The following is a 20,887-nucleotide window of genomic DNA, read 5'->3' on the forward strand; positions in this document are numbered from 1 at the left end:
TTTTTTTCTGATTTGCGTGTTTAATTTTTTTTGAACCCCCTTCATAAAATTTCTGGGTCCGCCACTGCCCACGCACACTCAAGACGAAACATTTACAACGTGAACTATTTTATATGAAGGCCCTGTTGAAAAATCAAGAAGGGAGATGCATGTTTCTTTGATATCATATTGAAGTATACAATAATCACGAACTTCAACAAGTGAGAATTTATAGTTGAATCCTAACTTTTTTAGAATCAAAGCATAATAGAAATTGTTGTTTTTATTGGCCCAAATATGATAAGTATTCGGCCTGTAATGTTTGTGATCCATTAAGCCTTGCTTCAAGTAATACTGGACTGGGCCTTCTTCAAACCAGGCCCATATGGAGTTTGTGCATTACTATTACCTTTCATATTTGAAATATTTGCACCGTTTGCCATTCAAATGAACTGATCTCTAATTTCTGTCATTAGAAATCGAACTTGTGCCTTATGGGACATAATTTCTTTTAGGAGTCGGACTATAACTTATAGAATATTATGATTCAGAAATATAAACTTATGCCCCACTAATATATATACTTTGTGCAATGAAATAGTCGGCATATATACACCATGTCTTGAATATACTCTATATATGCCGGCAATTTCATTAATTATGAACAGAAAATGTCATGAAATAAAAATAGGGTACAACAACAACATATCCAAAGAAATTTCACTAAGTGGGGTTGGAGAGGATAAAGTGTACGCAGACCTTATCTCTACTTTCTCCGGCTCAAGTGCCAAAACAAAAAATAGAGTATTTTTTATATATAGAAGCTGAGAAATTCTTATCTATTTTTTTTTTTCCTTCGACATTTAATGGTAGAATGCTTGATATTATATTCATAAACTACAACCATTAATCAAAAGAAAATCTCACCTATAAATTATCATAATTTTCACAAAGATTTTTCTACTCTATGCCTCTTTGAACTACTATAAAATACATGGATTTTACAAAGTAAGCCAAATGAAATAGAGAAAAATAATTATTTATTTATTAAAATTTGATCCATTCAGAGCCATCAATAAAGCTAAGTGAAATAAAAGGCTTAGCTTCTTGTTCAGTTAACTCTCTACACCATGAAACTCTTCCTGCAAAACTTGCCCCTGGTCCACTACATTTATATTGCCCATAAAATACAGTCCTGTCCAAAAAAAAAAAGTGACAATAATTAATTATAATAATAAAATAAATATGGACTTAAAATAATAATAATAATAATAATAATAATAATAATATCTGGATGAGAACCTTCCCAATAATAAGTCAATGATTAGTGTTTTTGCACATATAAACTTTAAATCATAGATTTGTATATATGTTTTATTCAAAAAAAATTTATATATGTTTTATTCAAATTTTTTTTTAATGGCAAGTTCTTTTAACATGGCTCCTTAATTGTGAAGTCAGAATTTTTTAAAAACTCAAAATACAAAAGAATAATAAGTTAATGAGATTCGACATATACCATATATATGCATACACAAAAGTTTATGCATAGTAATTTTTCTAACAAAGAGATATCAATAGACACTTCTTAAATAAAGGCGATGACTACTCTACTACCTAATAGATTAGTAACAAACAACCCTTGGTGAGTTTGATCATATTATCGATTACAAGCCTGTATTAAGAAGGAGGGTCACAGTAGAACTAATAAACCGCGAACAAACCTAGCCAATTTATGGCAAATTCTCAAAATACACAACTTATTATTGGCTGATGCTCACTTAGACACGTGTTACATCGACAAATAGTATTTTTAAATGAATGTAAATTCAAAAGATATGTATCATCATTAAAAATTCATATAGCCGAATAGTATCTGACAAAGAATTTGAGGTGCAAATTATTTATTTATAGAGATAAAAGATGTGTTTATTTATTAGACATAAATAGGGTGATGAATATGGAGATAGTGGAATATTAGTGGCTACTCTGGTAAAGGTGGCCACCGTCCCATGCTCGCTATACATTATAACAAAATTATAATTTTGTGACTTATAAACTTGGCCAAACTTTAGTCTATAGTTTGGTATTTTTGGCAAGAAAAAAAAACTTATCTAGATTCTAGACTATGTTCTTTAATGAAAAAAGTGTAAGCCTATCCACTGATCAAAAAGTTAAATCCATTTTTAAAAAATAAATAAATTAGGGTAGGACTTGCACCATCTTTGTAGGCATATTTAAAACATCAATTTAAGGAAAGTGCTCTTTAAAATATATTTTCTTAATATTCAGAACTCGAATTAAAAGTAATGAATTCAGTTAAATTAATAAAAATTTCCCTAAAATCAATGAAGTAACCACAAATTTTGTTGAAATCCGCAAACAATGTTGATTGTGTGTAAATAAAATCTCACAAGATAAAAAAAATTATTTTTAATTTGTTAGCATACTCTTAATGGTGTGAAACATGAGCCCAAAACAGACAATATCAAATTTGAACTCTTCTAGTCCAAAATGTGCTCGTAGGAAATTGTTTACCACATAAAATCCCAAATTACCCACAACACTCTGATGAAAACGCTTTTACAAAATTTTAAAATTTTATATGTATCTAATTGAAATCGTCACATAAAATGAAACGAGAGAGCGGGGAAACTTACATTTCTCTAAGGGGGTCACCCCAATTATGCCAGCCTTTAGGTATGATAATGTTGTCCATATATGTGTAAGCAAAGATGACCCTAGAGAAAGGACCCCATGCCCTACCTAGGTACAATGCACCTGAACCTGTGACCTTACAGTTCACAAAACTAAATCCTGTGTCCTCCAACATACTGCTCCTTCCTTGTGCTGTTACTGCCCCTGTTACTTGTGCTATTGCATGCAAATGACATCCCTATACAACATCAACATCAATCATCAAAACACTCACATGATTTTTTACGACATCGAGTTTACGTTATATGCACACATGTACGCAAATAATTATTTGTACATTTTTTGAGGTTATATAGCGAATTAGAAGAGATGTGTATTTTGTTCATGTTGATTATATATAAGGTGCAGAAATAGCTAAATACTGAATGCAGAAGATAGGTTATGCTTCTCTATGGAACTACCGAACTTGTTACAACGTAACATGATTTTAATGCTATACAATTTAAGAGGTTATATAGCGAATTAGAAGAGATATGTGTATGTTGTTCAGGTTGATTAGATATAAGGTGCAGAAATAGCTAGAACTGAAGGCAGAAAATAGGTTATGCTTCTTTATGGAACTATCTAACTCGTTACAACATAACATGATTTTAATGGCGTTGAGTTTATGTTAATATGCAATTATTTGTACAATTTAAGAGGTTATATAGCAAATTAGAGAAGAGATTTGTATGTGTTGTTCATGTCGATTATATATAAGGTGCAGAAATAGCTAGATACTGAATGCAAAAGATAAATTATACTCCTATATGGAACTCTTGCTCGTCACAAATTTTTCAACTGAAAAATTTCATGTAGTAAAAACTAAAAGGGATAGATGTGCTATATTTGAGATGTATGAGATATAGTAAATATCGTAAAGACAAATATAATAGGGATAGATGCAAACAACCTGATTATGCTCTATCTAACTCGTTACAAAATTTCAAGTGTCAAATTATGGATTTCATGTATTAAAAACTAAAGGGAACGGACGTGTTATATCCGAGACGTATGAGATATAATAAATATCGTAAAGGCAGATTCACAAGCAAAAAAGATCAAAAGTGCACAATTTAAAAAATTAAAGATCAAATGTGCTTAACTACATATATATAGGAACCAAAATCAAAATTTGTCAATATTTCAAGGACTAAAGAGTTCAAATTTCCTTGGTTTCTAAAAAAAATCTTCACACAAATATCTGGCCAGATTTACTATTCATACTTTTTCATAAATGGTATATATAAATTATATACTGATTATACACAATTATACATATATTATGTATTTGATAATTATTTTTAAAATTTAATCAGTTGAGTGAATGGATCTCTCTCGCGAGAGAAGTGATTAATTACCTCAAAGAAAGAAAGTCCATTGCCAAAGATGAAATCCACAGAACCTTCAATGTAACAATCTTTGTAATAATGTCTTCCCAAATGATCATAAAGTGTATCTTGTGCCCCTAAGAATTTGCACCCTACAAAGGCTGCTGTATCTGCTGATATTCTAAATGCTACTGCTTGTTTTCCTATGGCTCCTGGTGGTGGCACTGGTGTTGTGTTCTGCATTTTAGTTTACGATTTTAAATTTTATGTACTGACGATGTAAAAAATATATCGCTTAAAAGATAATTATAGATTCCGACTTATTGAAAATGTCGGATTTGTGCCGATAGTCTAAAATTAGTGTACATTTTGGAAGATTCGATAAGGAGCAATAATATTTTTGAAAAATTCAAACATGTAAAGCAAATAACTTTATTTAATAGGTGTAATTCAAATGACATTGACCATAAGTTGACTAATTTTTGAAGTTAAATTGATTACCCGTCACCTTTCGATTTTTGAGAATTTATTTGGCTAATTTTTGAAGTTAAATTGAATTGAATCACTCACAATATTTTACCATTAAAATCTCTATGTTAAAAAATTATATGAAAAGTAGTACCCATTGCAATTTGTCTCATGTCAATATGGTGGGAAAAAAATACATTAAAAAAAAGTTGATCGAAATTAATATAATTTGACTCTCGAGATACACTCAACGACTTGACAACTAATTTGAAATAAAAAGTGAATTAAAATTGCACATATAAATGATATAAATGAAACAGAAACCTTGATGTAACTAGTAAAGATGTTGTCATGTGATTAGAAGAAGATTTGATCAGGTTTAAATTATTGGAAAGAGTCTCTGACACAAATACAAAATAAAATTGCGTACAATAAACTCTTGCGATCAGATTCTTTTTCAAACGCGGTGCATAATAGAAGCTTAGTTGGATTCCAACTTTGTATTTCTTTAAAAGCAACCAACAAAGGTAAAAGTGAAAAAGAAAGAATTATTGTTTGGTACCTTGAAAGTAATATTCTTGGCTTGGAAATAAGGTGAATTCACAGCAAAAGTAGCTGAACCATAAGTGCCAAGGGGTTTTCCATTTGGGCCAATTGTTTGTGCTGTATCTCCATATTGAATTATTGTATTATCTGCTCCTACTCCTTCTATGGTTATGAATGATTTAAATGGTGGTATATTTACTTTCTCCCTGCAAAAAATAACATTAAAAAATTTATAAATAAATAAAAATTTGGAATAAAAATACATTATCTTGAAGAAATATAAAGGTCAGTTCGGGCCACTAAGCTCCCATAATGCACAGGTTAGAAGAGTGGTCTGATCACACTGAGTATTATGAGACTCTTAATCAAAAGTCTCGAGTTTAAGTCATGAATATGACGAAAATCCTGTCCCAAGTGGGCCCTGCAATGCGCGTGACTCCACGTGTTCCGGACACCAGTGAAAAACCATAAAAAAAGAGTATTATGTATGCAACACACTTTATTTTTCAATGTTATAAGAGGTTATTTTTGCATCTTGAATCTGTAACCTTTTGATTATGCAGAAGACAACCTTTAATTTATTGTTGCATCAAGGACTATTTTGAAGAAATATATGGAAGAAAAATAGAACTTTGGAGTGAGACATTATCTTGGACAAAATATGAAAGCTAGTTCGATGCATTGAGCTCTTACTATATACGGGGTCTAAAAAAAAAAGACAAAATCACAATGAAAAAGATTCTTATTGCAACTTAAACTGAGCTCATAATTTCCTTTATCATACGACAATAACTTTTACTTTCTATTTTTCAAAGAAATATAAGACAATGCATGAACCACTTGGCATTTTCATAATGAGCCTAATGGAAAAGAAAAGAACTCTAACAACTCATATGTTTTAAACATTTTCTATTTGATCACAAGACTATAAAATGACAAAAAGCAAAGGACAGGAACAAAAAGCAAAATTCTTTTCATCACACAATTCTCCATGAATTGACAATTGACCACAAATGTTGAGTTTTGGACAAAACATTTATCCATCATGTGAAGCTAATAAGAAAAGACAGATAAAGTAAAAAATGACATTACTCCAAAAAGACAAACACTTATTGAGGATAAAAAACCAAAAAATCAATAAATTTACCAATTGCTAAATTTTATGTATTTCTTTTCCTTTTCCCTCTTATTTTGGAAAAAGATTAGTTCAAACTCTTCAACAATTAAGCTACTCAAAAAAATCAATGGAAAAAAATCACACAATGTAGATGTATTAATGACATATTAAATTCCAAGAATTGAAAAAAGTAAAAAGAGTCCGCTCGCACGCAACTCAATTACTCAATAATTTTTTTTGAGATATACGTAAACTGACTCAAATAATAAAAAATGTATCAATGACAATCACTCGTCCAAGACACTCCGGGGGGACGGAATACTCAATTTCAAGAATTGAAACAATAAGTGTCAGTTTGAGCGCACCTTGATGACAATTCATGAAAAAGTCAATATCAATATGATAAAAATTAACGATTTTCTAATAGTGTATGGGCACAAACTGGCAGGAACACTACTATAGTATTAAAAAATAAATAAAAAACGCGCGACTTACGTGTAAACTCCTGCATGGACCTTGATGACAACTCTAATAAGATTGATAATTGGAAGAGAATCAATGGCTTCTTGAATTGAAGTAAAATCTCCATGAGAAGGTTTTTTGTCAACAGTAAGTGTGTAAGAAGGGAACAATTTATTTTTTGCTGTCTTAAAAAGTGAATGTTTTAAGCTTCCAACAAATTGTACCCACTGCATGAATTGTTGTTCAGAATGTTCAACTTGTGTCAAGTTCACATTTAATTGCTTATTTCCTTCACTTTTTTTTGGCCTAAGCCCTTTTGTATGACAATAAATTAGGTCAAAATTATTGAGAAGAAGAAGAATAATAATGAGAATAGTAGTGAAGTGAAGAAATGGTTTAAAATTTGGCATTGTTGCTATCAAATGAGAATAAAAAGGGGGGGGAAAAACAAAAAGTGTCTAAGAACTTAATAGAGAGATGTTGAAATGCATTGCAAGTTGGCTATATATACATAATTGGATGTGTGTGTCTCTATGAGTGGTTTTGGGGAGTTCAAGTGGTTTTGAGTATTGAGTCATATCTCTTTGTCTTTTTTTTTTGTTTTTTTAATGATAGTAGTGTTCTTGTCATTTATTTCGATTAAATTTTGTATGTATTTCGATTAATTTTTTAAAATTTAGATAGATAAAAAGAAGTCCCCTACCATTTTCTGCCCCTACATTGAACAACGCTTATCATCAAATAACTCTATGACCATCTCTACTTAAGCAGATCAAAAGAAATCACTTAGTCCTTAAGATCAAGTTTATGTGACTTTATTTCCATTTTAGTCATTTCAAAAAGGATGACTGCTTTCTAATTTCAACTTCACGTTTTACTCTTAATGATAAGTTTTTATGATTACACAAATACTATGGTGTTTAATTAGACAATAAATTCAAAAGTCTTATAGCCACATAAATGTCATGGCAAGCAACCAACAACTTTAAAACAAATTCATTTCTTTTTTAAATTTCAAGCTCAATCAAATAAATTCACATAAATCGATAGAAATAGAAAAAATAAACTTTTTGCCTTACTAAAATTTGTACCACGATGTATCATAATTTCCCTCCACTTTGTTTATGGTTAGGACATACCTTTGGAGAGCTTGGTAGAGTCACTCTTGTTCAAGATACCTTTATTGAAAAATTACAATATGTATATATATATATACACTAATTGTTAAATTCCATTAACATATTTTATGTTTACTTTTTTTATATAAATTTCACTCATTTTAATGAAAATTCTAACTTCATTACTATTAGAGAAATTGAGAATAATAATGAGTCATCTTTTAGGTAGAAAGTGGTACAAATTGGAGAATCATGTCATAGGATTGAGAGTGTCACGGGTGCTTCCACTGAAATGAATGCAGAAAAGTTGGGGGTGGGGGGGTGGGGGTGGGGGTAGTGTGTGGGGTGGTTTAAAGGGGTGGTGGGGTGTTCACAAGAAAGAATTTTGGCCACAAAGACGACTTCATAGGAATGCACTTTTTTGTTTATTTAATTAATAACTTATTATTATTATTATTATTATTATTATTATTATTATTATTATTATTATTATTATTATTATTGTTGTTGTTTGTTAGCTAACGTGAGTGTTCTTTCTGTTGTTGTATGGAAAGTGAATATATTCCAATAAGTAAAATGATTTTGTGTACTTTTATTTAGGTATTTTCACTATTTTAGCTTAAAGTAATTGCCTTTCATAATTAATTAAATAGCCACTATACAGTAAAATAACAGATTAATCAAGTCTATTGCGTAGTACATTAGTGGTCGTTTGGTTGGGAACAAGTTATTTCTGAATAAGTTATATCAACGGATAAGTTATCCTAAGATAAGTTATCCATCATATATATGGGATAATTTATCACAGTTTTATGATATAAATGGTGGGACAAATAATAACCCTTCGGTGTGGTCCAGTGATTTATATATATATATATATATTTTATTTTTTTTCATATTGGAGGTTTCAACTTCGAAATTCATTGCCAGTGAAAGCAAAAGGTTTGTATTCTGGGTCAAGCTAGTCACACTGGCATTGTCTAGTGCGGGTTACCTCTCCTATGTGGTTTACGAGCTATTGCATAGGATCGGAGATTTTACTCTCACACCAAACAACTACTTATTTGCTCATTTATAGAATTTAACCTAGATTCACCCGTTGTTAAACCAAAAATATCATTAAAATCTCATCAAATTTTAAAAATTACAACACAAAAAATTATACAAGACACCAAAAATAACAAAAGTTACACCAACTCTAGAAATAGATCAAAAATAGCGATACCATAAAATTGCACCATCAAATACTCAAACAAAAGTAATTTGTTAAATATTTGATGGGGACCAAAACTACTTGTGGATATATTTAAAGGACTATTTTAAACCTACCACAAAAAAAATATCAAGTGATTATTTTTTGTTATTTTCTAGCATGATGCACAAAAAAAGAAATTCAAATGCTAATGGATGATAAGAAAAAAACAATAATTTTGGAATATAGTAGTTGGGAAAGTAAAAGACTTAATAGGTAATGAAGGATAGAGTACCCTATAGGATATTCACTGTTGGTATTAAATAATTAAAAAAAGGGACTTTTTTTAAAAAAATAAAAATAAATTATATTTGATGTTCGTAAGATTCGTTAAAAGGAAAAATGCTTCTTATGTGAATTTTTTTCATTCTTAAATTAATACTCGAGACCTCGTAGGATTTTTATTCAGCCCACCACAATTTTGAAGATGAAATTCGAAATGGATGAACTTCACGTCTGTACGTTATCTTAAAAACGCTCAAATATATCACTTGAGACGAACGACATCTATTTTTTCACTGATTTTTGAGCCAGGAAAACAACTAGATAGTCCGTTAGGGAGGAAAGAATTGGCATTTGAACTTTTTACTGTAATTTAAAATTATCGTTAAGATTTGAGCTTCATTAGGAGGTCAAGAATAAAAACAAGAGTTTTTTCTAATGATGAGATGATATTAGATCAAAAGTTTAATGAAGGAAAAAGTACTAAAATTTAATAATTTTTCTAATCCTAAATGAGACCTTTAATTAAATATTGCTAATTGTTAAACTAGTTTGGAAGAAAAGAGACAAAGTATTTGGAATGATAATAGATTCTAAACGAAGTTAGGAACTATTGATTAGATTATTAAAAGAAAATTCGATGCACTAGATTTTCGTTATGCATAAATTTAGAAAAGGATGATATCAAATTTGTTACGCCTCAAAAATTGAGGAAGGCGTGATTGGCTTCAATATTGACTGAATCGAGAAGCCGATAATATAACATTTGAAACTATAATACTTACGCCAATCAATCCACCTATCACAACCACCTGGACTGACAAGGTTGCAACTAAATAAAATTAAAAAAACATAAGGTCAACTAAATCATAATACAGTGGAACTGAACAACGAGAAGCCGACAACGCCATAAAATCAAATTGAACTAAATTGTACATACACATCCACAAAGCCTTTAAAGAATAACAATCATAGTGCACAGAACACGACTTCGACCTACTCATACAAAATATCAAAACATAATACTGTCAAACTAGAAAATAACTTCTGAAATCATAAGAATTTATTGATTATAGTATATTATAAAAAGACAATGTAATGCATTAAATTTCTGCTATATACAAAATTCTAAAAAATGTCCAATCATAAAATTTTATTGATTAGACTATGGTGTTGAAGATATATAAAATTGAGAACAAAAAAAGTCAAGAAATTGGTTACCTTTTTGTGAATTCTTGGTAGCCAATCATCTCTCTTGACTCTTTGAATCATCTACAAACTACTTTCACGGGTGGAAAAAAACATCAATCAAAGATATATATAAAAAAATATTTTTTTTGGCATTTTCATCAAATAAAACATTAATTTAAAAAGGATATCCATTGAAGAAAGACTTCCACTATTTTATCTTTTGCCACCATATGAAGCACTAGAGAAGTTTAAACTTTAAAATAATAATTAGAGCCTGTTTGAATTAGCTGATAAATTTTAAATGTTAAAAATCAAAAAAATTAATTAAATGTAAAGGGATTACATATATCCACTACAAAAAATGAAGCATTACAAACATCGTTATTCTTTTTGATAAGACTTTGGATAATCACATTTTTTTCAGGCCCAACATTATGAACCAAGCCCACAATAAGCAAAGATATCAGGCCCAATACTGTCCAGCTTGAAGAACTCAGAATCTCTTAAATATGTTATTGTTGATATACTTCTTCTTCTTTCATTTTTTCTTTTTTTTTTATGACAAGAAAATTCGTAGCCGCTATCTTTTTGGGTGCGGACGGGATAAAACTATCGCTCCTATGCAATAGCTCGCAAACTATACAGGAATTATTGTTATACTTGTAAAGGAGAAATTTAGCTTATTTGGCCAGCAAGGACAAAAAAAGAATTAAAATTCACAAATAAACACCTTAAGCTAATACTTTTTAGCTAATGTAATTGAAAAATAATTATATCATAGAGCTTCAATTTCAATTAGTGAAACTCCAGAATATTATCATAAAATTTTATCTATATAATATAAAATTCTATAATATAGTGTATCTTTCACAGACATAATCGAAAAGTAATCCCTAAACGCTATTATATATTTTTTATTTATTTTTGAAAAAAAAGTTATCTTAAAGGCCATACAATGCAAATACAACCCCACCCCCACCCCATCCCCACACACAACACAACACACACACACCAATTGTAGGCCCAAGCTTGGCCTTTTTTTTCCGATTTTCCATCTAGTATTTGGGAGCCCATAGAGCCCCGACTAGATTTGGATTGCACACTGCAAAGTCTATTCGAGAGTGACGCTTTCAACATAAATTTCACCATATTCAAAGCTCGAATTCGAAATTTCTGATTAAAGGTGGAGCAGTCCTACCACTGCAACCCCTCCCTCTTAGTGACATACATATATCCAAGAATCCAACCATTTCTTTATGAAAGATTCCGAAACTACCTTGAAAAGACAAAAAAAAAATCATTAATCAGAAGAAAAAAACCCACTCACATAAATGGTGATGTACCTATCATTTTTGTCCATTTTCAAACCATTTCCATGCCTAAAATGTCCTCTTAAATACACAATCTTGACATTTCAAAAACCACAATGACATAAAGGAATCAACTTTCTTGCCCAACTTCACCTTAAGACAATTTTCAGCAAAAATTTCAATAATCTGTGACCAAATTTCAAGAAAACAAAATTCAAATGACCAAGTTAACATTTTTCACCTTCATAGCACTGGCCACTGCAATTTCCTTTGTTTTCTTGGAAACCCCACCAAAATCCTACTATCACTCTTTGTTCATATCTGATTCTTTTTCTGATAATTCCTCTATAGCAAATCATCTTTATACCTTAACTAAGAGACCCCATGTTGCTGGTTCTCAAGCTAATCTTGATGCAGCAAATTATGTTTTGTCAATATTTACTTCTTCTAACATACCAACCCATGTAACATCCTATGATGTTGCCTTAACTTATCCTGTCTCAAGGTCTTTAACCCTAACAACTTTAGAAAAAACAATAAAGTTTGGTCTTTTTCAAGAAATTTATGATGGTGATCCATATGCAGAGGTGGCAAATGAAGTATTACCAACCTTCCATGCTTATGCTAGATCAGGTATTGTTAATTGACATACTCCCTTCGTTTTAATTTGTTTGTATGATTTTGACTTGACATGTAATTTTTTGAATGCTGTGGTCAGATACCTGGAATGTATTAGAATAACCTTTAATCTTGTGTTGATGCATAGAATTAAAGACTTGCAAAAAAACGTAAATAGTCAAAAAAAAATAATTAAAAAAAGACAAATAAATTGAAATGGTGGGAGTACAGAATACATTCAAGTCTTTTGAATTTCCAAAGTGGTTCATGAATCTTGAAATTGAGTTTGAAGAATTTTATTTGGAAATCATTCATACTTGATATGATAAATTGGGTTGGTTTCTTTGGAAATCATATAAGCAATTCAATCGAAAAACAGTTGAGAGAGATCATTGACCAGAGGGTGAAATCATCGAGTCAGAATAGAAGAGCAGCATTCTTGAACGTTCCCTCTTGTGTGGCTTGGTTGAATTCGGGAGAAAGTACTGTTATAATTCTTCCGTTTACTCGTGAAAGAGACTTTAACTGTCACGACCCAAAATGGGCCATGAGTGGCACTTAAACTTAACCTCCTGGATGGGAGAACCGACGATACAAACCCAACTTACATTAACGATTCAACTTATAAATCACGATAATGCTGCGGAAGCTCAATCTTATTAAAGTCAGAAATAACAAAAACCACTAAAATCTATTACTTGACGTTCCCCAAAATCTGAAAGTCATCACATGAAGGACATCTAAATTCTAAAACTAAGTCTGGAAATATCAAGCACCAAAATGAACAAATAACAAAATGTGTCCGAAAACTAAAGACACTAGGTCATAACCGAGAGAATCCATCACGAGCTAGAAGGATAGCTCACCCTAAAATCCGATGATCTTGAGACTGACTAGAGCTGAGGTCGAGTCGAAGTCTGTGGAATACTCGCTGCACTCCACAAAATAAAACAAGAAAAGATACAAGTAGGGGTCAGTACAGGACAACATGTACTAAGTAAGTATCATCGGCCGACTCAAAATAGAAATTAATATACATAAAATAATAGTGGAAAATCAACAACAACACTTAACAGGTGGCAACCAATGAACAATTACATAACCAGTCAATAATATCAAGATCACACATAAAGACTCAAGCCTCCACATCACACTCTTTTGAAATATGAGTTTTTGGATATTGGGTAGTATTAAGTAATTTTAATTTATTTCCCTTTAATATTACCGTGCCGGAACGTGACACCCGATCCAAATATACCGTATCGGAATGTGACACCCGATCCAAATATACCGTGTCGGAACGTGACACCCGATCCAAATATAATTAATTTATCATTTCTTATGATTACATTTCACTTCATTAATAATATTTCATCAAGCCTTCTTTATTCAAGGCACCATTTTTGATAGGGCAAGTTCAAGATTATGGATTTCATGGCCTCGAGATTTTAGACCAATCACAACAACATATCAACCATCCAAACCACAACAATTAAATGCGTAGTAAACTTCACACATATTACTCAATAAATATCAATCACTATTAAGAGTCTATCTATGATATAGAATAAAACCATAACCTACCTCAATCGAAGAATCGAATCCAAGCAAGCTAATTCACGAATGTCTTTTCTTCCTTCAAAGCCCTGAAGCCCCAGACCGTTTCCAATCTATCAAATATATAATATTTATAAGTAAACTAGTCCGTAGACACCAATATTATTTATACGTTTAACCTAGACCCCACAACAAACCCAATTCTATAATCAATTCTCTAAAATCCTAAGCCTAGGGTTAAGTCTTAATTCCTCCAAATATCATAAATTTAATGATATTCATATAATACAATACACCCAATATTTAATTACCTATTTTAATATGTCAAAACCTTGAATTTTTAATGTGATACCGCAGGAAATTTCTATAACTGAAATCAAGAACATGCCCAGTAAATAACTTACTGCGAACTACATGCAGGACACTAATCTATCTACAATCTGTTCCATACATATACAAAGTATAACATAATAAGAAATGCTCAATTCATCAATTTTCAACCATTAGAAAAGAAAAAGAGAAAAACAAATCAATTCTGCAGCTTTCTTAACAATTCTCTTACATTTTTTTTCCACTTAATAATATAATATTACAACTAACCATCCATGCAACCATCAATATATGAATATAGAAGGAATAAGCTTGGCTGAAATCTGTTTACCTGAAGCCGTCTTCGTCACCGTTTGCAGGCAAGTTCTCGCCTTCTCTCGTTTCTTTTCTTTATAAAATAATTAGGTACTAAAAGTAACAAACCCTATTAATTTATTTTAGTAGATATAAAATAAAAGGTATAGGGTATTAAATAAATTATCCATTTAGACCATCAATTAAATTAGTTATCTAAATTCACCCCTCAACTACATAAGCATAGTTATTGAATAGTCCAAAATACCCAATTAAAATTTACGGGATGAGTCTTTTATGAAATAAAAAGGCCTAGTACTCAAAACGGCCTAATGGGTCGTTACATTAACTATCTTCAAGAAACATGGTTATGTTAAGTCAAGCGAGTGTCTTTTCGGTTTTGTAGTATAATTATTGTTCTTGAGTGCTATCTCTCATCTGGCTTAGTTGAGTCCCGTAGATAGCATTGTTGTTGTTCTTCCTTTTGTTCGTGAAAGAGACTTCAACTATCCTCTAGAAACATGGTTACGTTAAGTCAAAACAAGTGTCATTTTGGTTTTATAGTGTTACTATTATTACCCACACATTCTAACAATTTGAAGACTTTTTTATTTTATGCAACAAATAGTAAGTCAGGAACTTATAATTTCTATAATGAGTTTAGTACTTTAAAGGTTAAACTAGTTAAAATTTAAATATTAGATCCGCCTATGCAGGTACTGCGACTGGTCCTGTGGTATATGCAAACTATGGGCACATAGAGGACTACGCGACATTGAGAGAAATGGGAGTTAATGTATCTAATACTGTTGTATTGGCTAGATATGGGAAGATATACAGGGGAGACATTGTACATAATGCTTATGCTGCTGGTGCAATAGGGGTGTTAATTTTTACTGATAAAAAGGACTATGGTGGCGAAAAATGGTTTCCAGACGCTAAGTGGATGCCACCAAGTGGAGTTCAAGTTGGATCAGTGTTTGATGGAATTGGTGATCCTACAACACCAGGGTGGCCTAGTACTGGAGAATGTGAGAGATTATCAGATGAGGAAGTTGACGAGGGAGGAAATGTACCATTGATACCTTCATTGCCAATTTCTTGGGCTGATGGAGATGCAATCATTAGGACTATTGGTGGAAAAGTAGCAAGTGTGGATTGGCAAGGAGGAAAAGATAGCCACATTTATAGAGTTGGGCCAGGACCTGCAATTGCAAACCTCTCTTATGAAGTAAGTGACTACTATTTTCATTTTATGTGAAGGTGTTCGATTGGACGGGGAACTTTGTGGCCTTAAACATGCCATGACATTTCGTTAGCTATAAAAGCATGTCATTATAAGGAATGGGGAAGTTTAAAGTTGAATTGTTTCTAAATATAGAAAGGTGTCGCTCTTGTTGGAACAAACTAAAAACGAAAGAATGTCAAGTAAAATGGAAAAACTCTTCTCTTTTCTCTATTGATCTATGAAAAGCACTTTATAGTAGCGACACGGATTCACCATAACTTATGACTTCGCCAATGGGAAAAACGAAGGCTAACCTGTTTTGGTTGTTATGAGTGGCAAGAATCGGTAGGTTCTTTCAGTGCGCTTTGATCCTTCATATAGAGACTAATCCTTTGTATAAGTTATGAGGGAATATGAGAAAGACTAAGCTTTGAAAGTGATCATCATGAGTAATGTCATCTGGTTCACCCTTTCCTTTAGAAGGAATAAAGAGTAGTAGTCTACAAGTCAATTTGGGATTGTTGAATGATTTTAAGTTCTGCAGGGACAACAAGTCATAAGCACAATCCAAAATGTTATTGGAGTTATAGAAGGAGAAGAAGAACCTGATCGGTAGCCTCTCTAACTTTCAACTTTTCATGAGTTATTTGACTTCACTTCAGCCTTGAAATGCATACATATATATATATATATATATATATATATATATATATATATATATGCTAGGAAATGTTAGTGTTGCTCAAAGGAAGATGTGTCCAGGTTTGTTATACTAGGTAATCATCGCGATGCGTGGACATTTGGAGCTGTTGATCCGAATAGTGGCACAGCATCCCTACTTGAGGTATTTTTTCTCCAGAGAACTTACCTTATCAGTTACGTAAAATGTCAAGGATATATATTTCATGAATCAAACATGTATATACATATCTAAACTGATGATTACCTGATTTACTTGTGAGATGCAGATTGCACAAAGGCTCGAAAAGCTGCAAAAAAGAGGATGGAGACCGCGAAGAACAATCATCTTATGCAGCTGGGACGCTGAGGAGTATGGCCTGGTGACCCTTCATCTCTTCTCTTAGACAAATATGAGCCTATTCGTATAACAAAAAAAACTTTTATGTCACTAGAACAGACAATGCCATAAACTAAATGTTAACAACCTGCTCATTTCAGATAGGTTCTGCAGAGTGGGTTGAAGAAAATAGGGAAATACTAGCTGCAAGGGTCATTGCCTACTTGAACGTTGATTGTGCTGTTCAAGCAGGAGATTTTCGAGCCTCTGCAACACCACAGCTTGATGAACTAATCATACAAGCTGCTCAGCAGGTCTCGATCCTGATTATCCCCCCTCCCCCCCCCCCCCCCATAATCTTTTATGCAACCAATTACGGTAACTTCTGGCCCATCTTAAACTAACTTCTTCCTGGTAGGTCCAAGACCCTGATAACCCCTCACAAACTATCTACCAATCCTGGCTCGCCTCTGGCAATGATACAACAGTAAAGGTAAGAGTGGTAAAGTGCTTGCCTAAGTTTAGACATCATCTTAATCGGTACCTTTATGTTTCATTTAAGAACTTACAACTTTGGAAAAGATCAGACAGACTAATCCGGATTATCTGTTTTCATGTAGCTCGGGAGATTAGGAGGAGCTGGATCAGATTACGCAGCATTTGTTCAACACATTGGCACTCCAGCACTAGACATGTCTTTTGGGCAAAGTAACTAGATATTAGTTACCTCACAAAGCATGTCCAGTTATCTTTTCAGAGTTTGTAATTGCAGGAACTGCTTAAAGTATAGGCGTTCGACATTTTGTCTGCAGGTTACCCAGTCTACCACTCGATGTACGATGACTTCGTTTGGATGAAGAAATTTGGAGACCCGATGTTTCATAGGCATGTAGCAGGTTTGTTACGCCTTTTTTCCAAATTACTATATGCTGCATCTTTCATATCAATATGAGTTTGTTCCCTTTATATGCTAAAACTTTTCTCTTAAGCAGAAAAGCAAATATAGATGACAAATTTAAGATGCCATATACAGTTATTTATTGTCATATATCAAGTAAATTATATTGCTTGGACTCATCAAAACTGCCGTTGGTCGGACTCATCAAAAATGCCGTTGGGTCTGTATCAGTATCAAAATAATCAAAAGTAGTGCATTTTTGGAGGATCCAGAATGCAACAACATTTCTGGAGAGTGCGAGCAACATAGCGAGAACATATTATGTGCATGTTTCTGTGTTTGGGAGTTTTTTATGTTAAATAAACGAAGATTTTACAATGACTACAATTTTATAAAGACGCCAAAGCAAAAGCCTATGGGGTCACTTCTGTAACTGGATAACTAGCACCGATGAGTAACTTTTAATCCTGGTTATACAGAAAAAAATAACTGTTTTGCCGTGGTATCTTATAACAGATCATTGCTCTTGTTCCACGTGACTATCCAGCAAATACCTCGTTTTCATCATGGAACAATCTAATTTTATTACTATTTTTACAGTGGCAAGCATTTGGGGTTTAGTAGCTCTTCAACTTGCAGATGATGAAGTTTTGCCTTTTAATTACCTATCATACGCGTATGAGCTCCAGGTATGGTTGAATTGTCAGTTTAGCTACGACTAAAATGCAACCTAATGTTCTCAATATTCATGAAACAGAAAAGTGCAGAATGCTTGGAAGCTGAAATATCAGACAAGGGCATTTCACTTGTTCCCTTGTATGCTTCTATTGAAAAACTCAGAAAAGCAGCCTCAAGAATTAAGGAAGACATAAAGGTACAACACTGAGTTCTATCATAGAGTGTCCAATCTGTAACAACTTAAGCTTTGAGATGAGCTGCTCATATAATTCAATAGTATTACTTAAGATTGCGCCAGTGGATTTAACAAAAAAACATGACATGTAGGCACTCAAAGCAAAAAGAAATCGTGTATCAGTGAGAGAGTTGAACGACAGACTAATAATGACAGAACGAGCATTCACAGACAGAGATGGGCTTTCTTCAAGGACATGGTACAAACATTTGGTAAGAACTAAGAAGTCATGTTTCAATCTTGCTCTGATACCAAATGGATATCACATAGTTACTTACTCATTTCATGACAAATTGGATCTAACTACGACAACTTTTTACTCAGATTTATGCCCCAGCAAGACACGATGATTATGGATCTAACTCATTCCCCGGTGTATCTGATGCTATTGAGAGAGCCAAGAGCCTGAATTCTTCAGACTCGTGGCATTTTGTACAACATGAAGTTTGGCGAGTTGCTCGAGCCATCACACAAGCATCACTAGTCCTCAGCGGTCAACTAACGTGAATCTTTATATTATCATTCACCATGTATAGTTTCACAATCTTGGTTTTAACATAGTTTGTGCAAGATCATCCTGGATTCTCTTCCTCAAGGACAATGTCTTATCAATTGATCCCTATGGTCAATATTTTGTATCTGTCAATACATAAAAATTAAATCATAAAATGTCTTAACACATTTTCTCAAACCTCATTATTTGGCATTTGGACATATTTTTAGAATTATTTCATATAGAAATATTTTTGATATTATTCTTTTAAAAGGTTTCATGGAAGACATTAGTCATGGAGAGAAGAAAAACATACATTATGATGGCATAAATGAGATCCAGAGAAAGTGGACCATACCCAAACCTTTCTACTTTTGATTATCAAAGAATAATATTTTCTTAATCTAGGATTCTAAATTCCATAGTTCAAACCCCTACATCTAAACATAAACAATGTGATTTTACAAATATGATTTGGAGAAGGTGTATGATAACATATACATGTGACCAAATGATTCCTCCAAATCTAATGTTTCTATCAATTAAATTTTCTTTTCTTACATCTAAACATAAACAATGTGATTTTACAAATACGATTTGGAGAAGTGTATGATAACATATACATGTGACCAAATGATTCCTCCAAATCTAATGTTTCTATCAATTAAATTTTTTTTTCTTACATCTAAACATAAACAATGTGATTTTAGAAATACCGTTTGGAGAAGGTGTATGATAACATATACATGCGACCAAATGATTCCTCCTAATCTAATCTTTCTATCAATTAAATTTTCTTTTCTTCACCAAATCGATTCTAATTTACCTCCTTCCAACGCCGATTTTCCAAACCCATTACTCATTTCTTTCCAAACTCTCCTATAAGTGTGTGATCTGAGAAGAAGGTGGACCCTTCTCAAACCTTACTCTATCAACTAAATTCTTTTATCTTCATCGAATCGATACTAGCTTACCTACTCTGCTCCTACCGAATTCAAAAAAGCCTATGCCCGTTTTCCAAATCATTACTCACTCCTTTCCAACTCTCAGGTGGACCTTTCCCAAACCTTACTCCTAAGGTGTGCGAAATAAATTTCAACTTAAAGTCATTTTGTATTTAAAATAAGCCACAATAAATAATTAAATTTATTTGAATAAATTTATTTTAAACAGTTTATAAGATTAAAATAGCTTATAACTCAAAAAAAAAAAAAAAAATTGACCTACACCAATTTTATTTTTTTAACTTACAACTAATTTTCAACTTAGCTCCTTAAAAATAAATCTAAATCAATACAAACAGACTAATACTCTCCGCTTAAAGAAAAGTATTTTCAAAACCAAAACATGTAATTACAGAGATTAAAAACTTTCATTATCCACAATACATCTCAAGACATACTATTAAATAGAATAAAACACTATCTAAACTAAAAGAGGTGAAAGATATACATTTTTATTTATCAAAACAAAGGTGAAAAGAACACAGATAACAGATCTTCCATTCCATTTTCCCCCCCTCTAAATTCTGCATAAAATCACCAAACATTGACAAATTTCTTCAAATATTTACATTAACGATTTGGATCATTCAAAATCAATCTAAGATTTATCAATCGGGTTCTCTTCCGGTTCATCAAAATTCGGGTCATTTGCATCAACAACAACAACATCATCTTCTTTCTTCCCATCGCCGGCCCAAGTAAACTTTCCACCATGGCCGCCTTTTTTCGGTGATCCACTTATTCCGGTAGCCGATCGTCGGTCTTTCCTCGCATCTTGGCTTGATTTGGGGGCAATCTTGGAACTTTTCTTCATACTGATTTTTTTACTGAGATTTTTGTG

General features: G+C 32.2%; 2 protein-coding genes and 1 long non-coding RNA gene across 3 annotated transcripts; 1 reads left to right on the top strand and 2 right to left on the bottom strand.

Moving 5' to 3' along the window:
- Positions 1–894: 894 nt before the first annotated feature.
- LOC129871705 (probable pectinesterase 53) lies at positions 895–7,054 on the bottom strand. The gene is made up of 5 exons (XM_055946668.1): positions 6,634–7,054; positions 5,038–5,227; positions 4,038–4,244; positions 2,640–2,875; positions 895–1,174 (listed from the first exon to the last, which is right to left on the bottom strand). Exons 1-5 carry the CDS (start codon positions 7,008–7,010, stop codon positions 1,027–1,029), a joined length of 1,158 nt encoding a protein of 385 aa, XP_055802643.1. The 5' UTR covers positions 7,011–7,054; the 3' UTR covers positions 895–1,026.
- Positions 7,055–11,702: 4,648 nt separating this feature from the next.
- LOC129870686 (probable glutamate carboxypeptidase LAMP1) lies at positions 11,703–19,228 on the top strand. The gene is made up of 13 exons (XM_055945533.1): positions 11,703–12,326; positions 15,209–15,723; positions 16,265–16,332; positions 16,483–16,564; positions 16,689–16,781; positions 16,900–17,052; positions 17,157–17,231; positions 17,359–17,446; positions 17,551–17,634; positions 18,237–18,325; positions 18,394–18,510; positions 18,642–18,761; positions 18,874–19,228. The coding sequence occupies exons 1-13, from the start codon at positions 11,912–11,914 to the stop codon at positions 19,054–19,056; spliced, it is 2,082 nt and encodes a 693-aa protein (XP_055801508.1). The 5' UTR covers positions 11,703–11,911; the 3' UTR covers positions 19,057–19,228.
- On the bottom strand, positions 12,953–14,597 carry LOC129870687 (uncharacterized). Its single transcript, XR_008762113.1, has 3 exons — positions 14,530–14,597; positions 13,896–13,981; positions 12,953–13,242 (listed from the first exon to the last, which is right to left on the bottom strand). It is a non-coding gene; the product is annotated as an uncharacterized LOC129870687 (long non-coding RNA).
- Positions 19,229–20,887: the final 1,659 nt, after the last annotated feature.

Source organism: Solanum dulcamara, chromosome 10 (genome assembly GCF_947179165.1).
Source record: "Solanum dulcamara chromosome 10, daSolDulc1.2, whole genome shotgun sequence".
Lineage (NCBI taxonomy): Eukaryota > Viridiplantae > Streptophyta > Magnoliopsida > Solanales > Solanaceae > Solanum > Solanum dulcamara.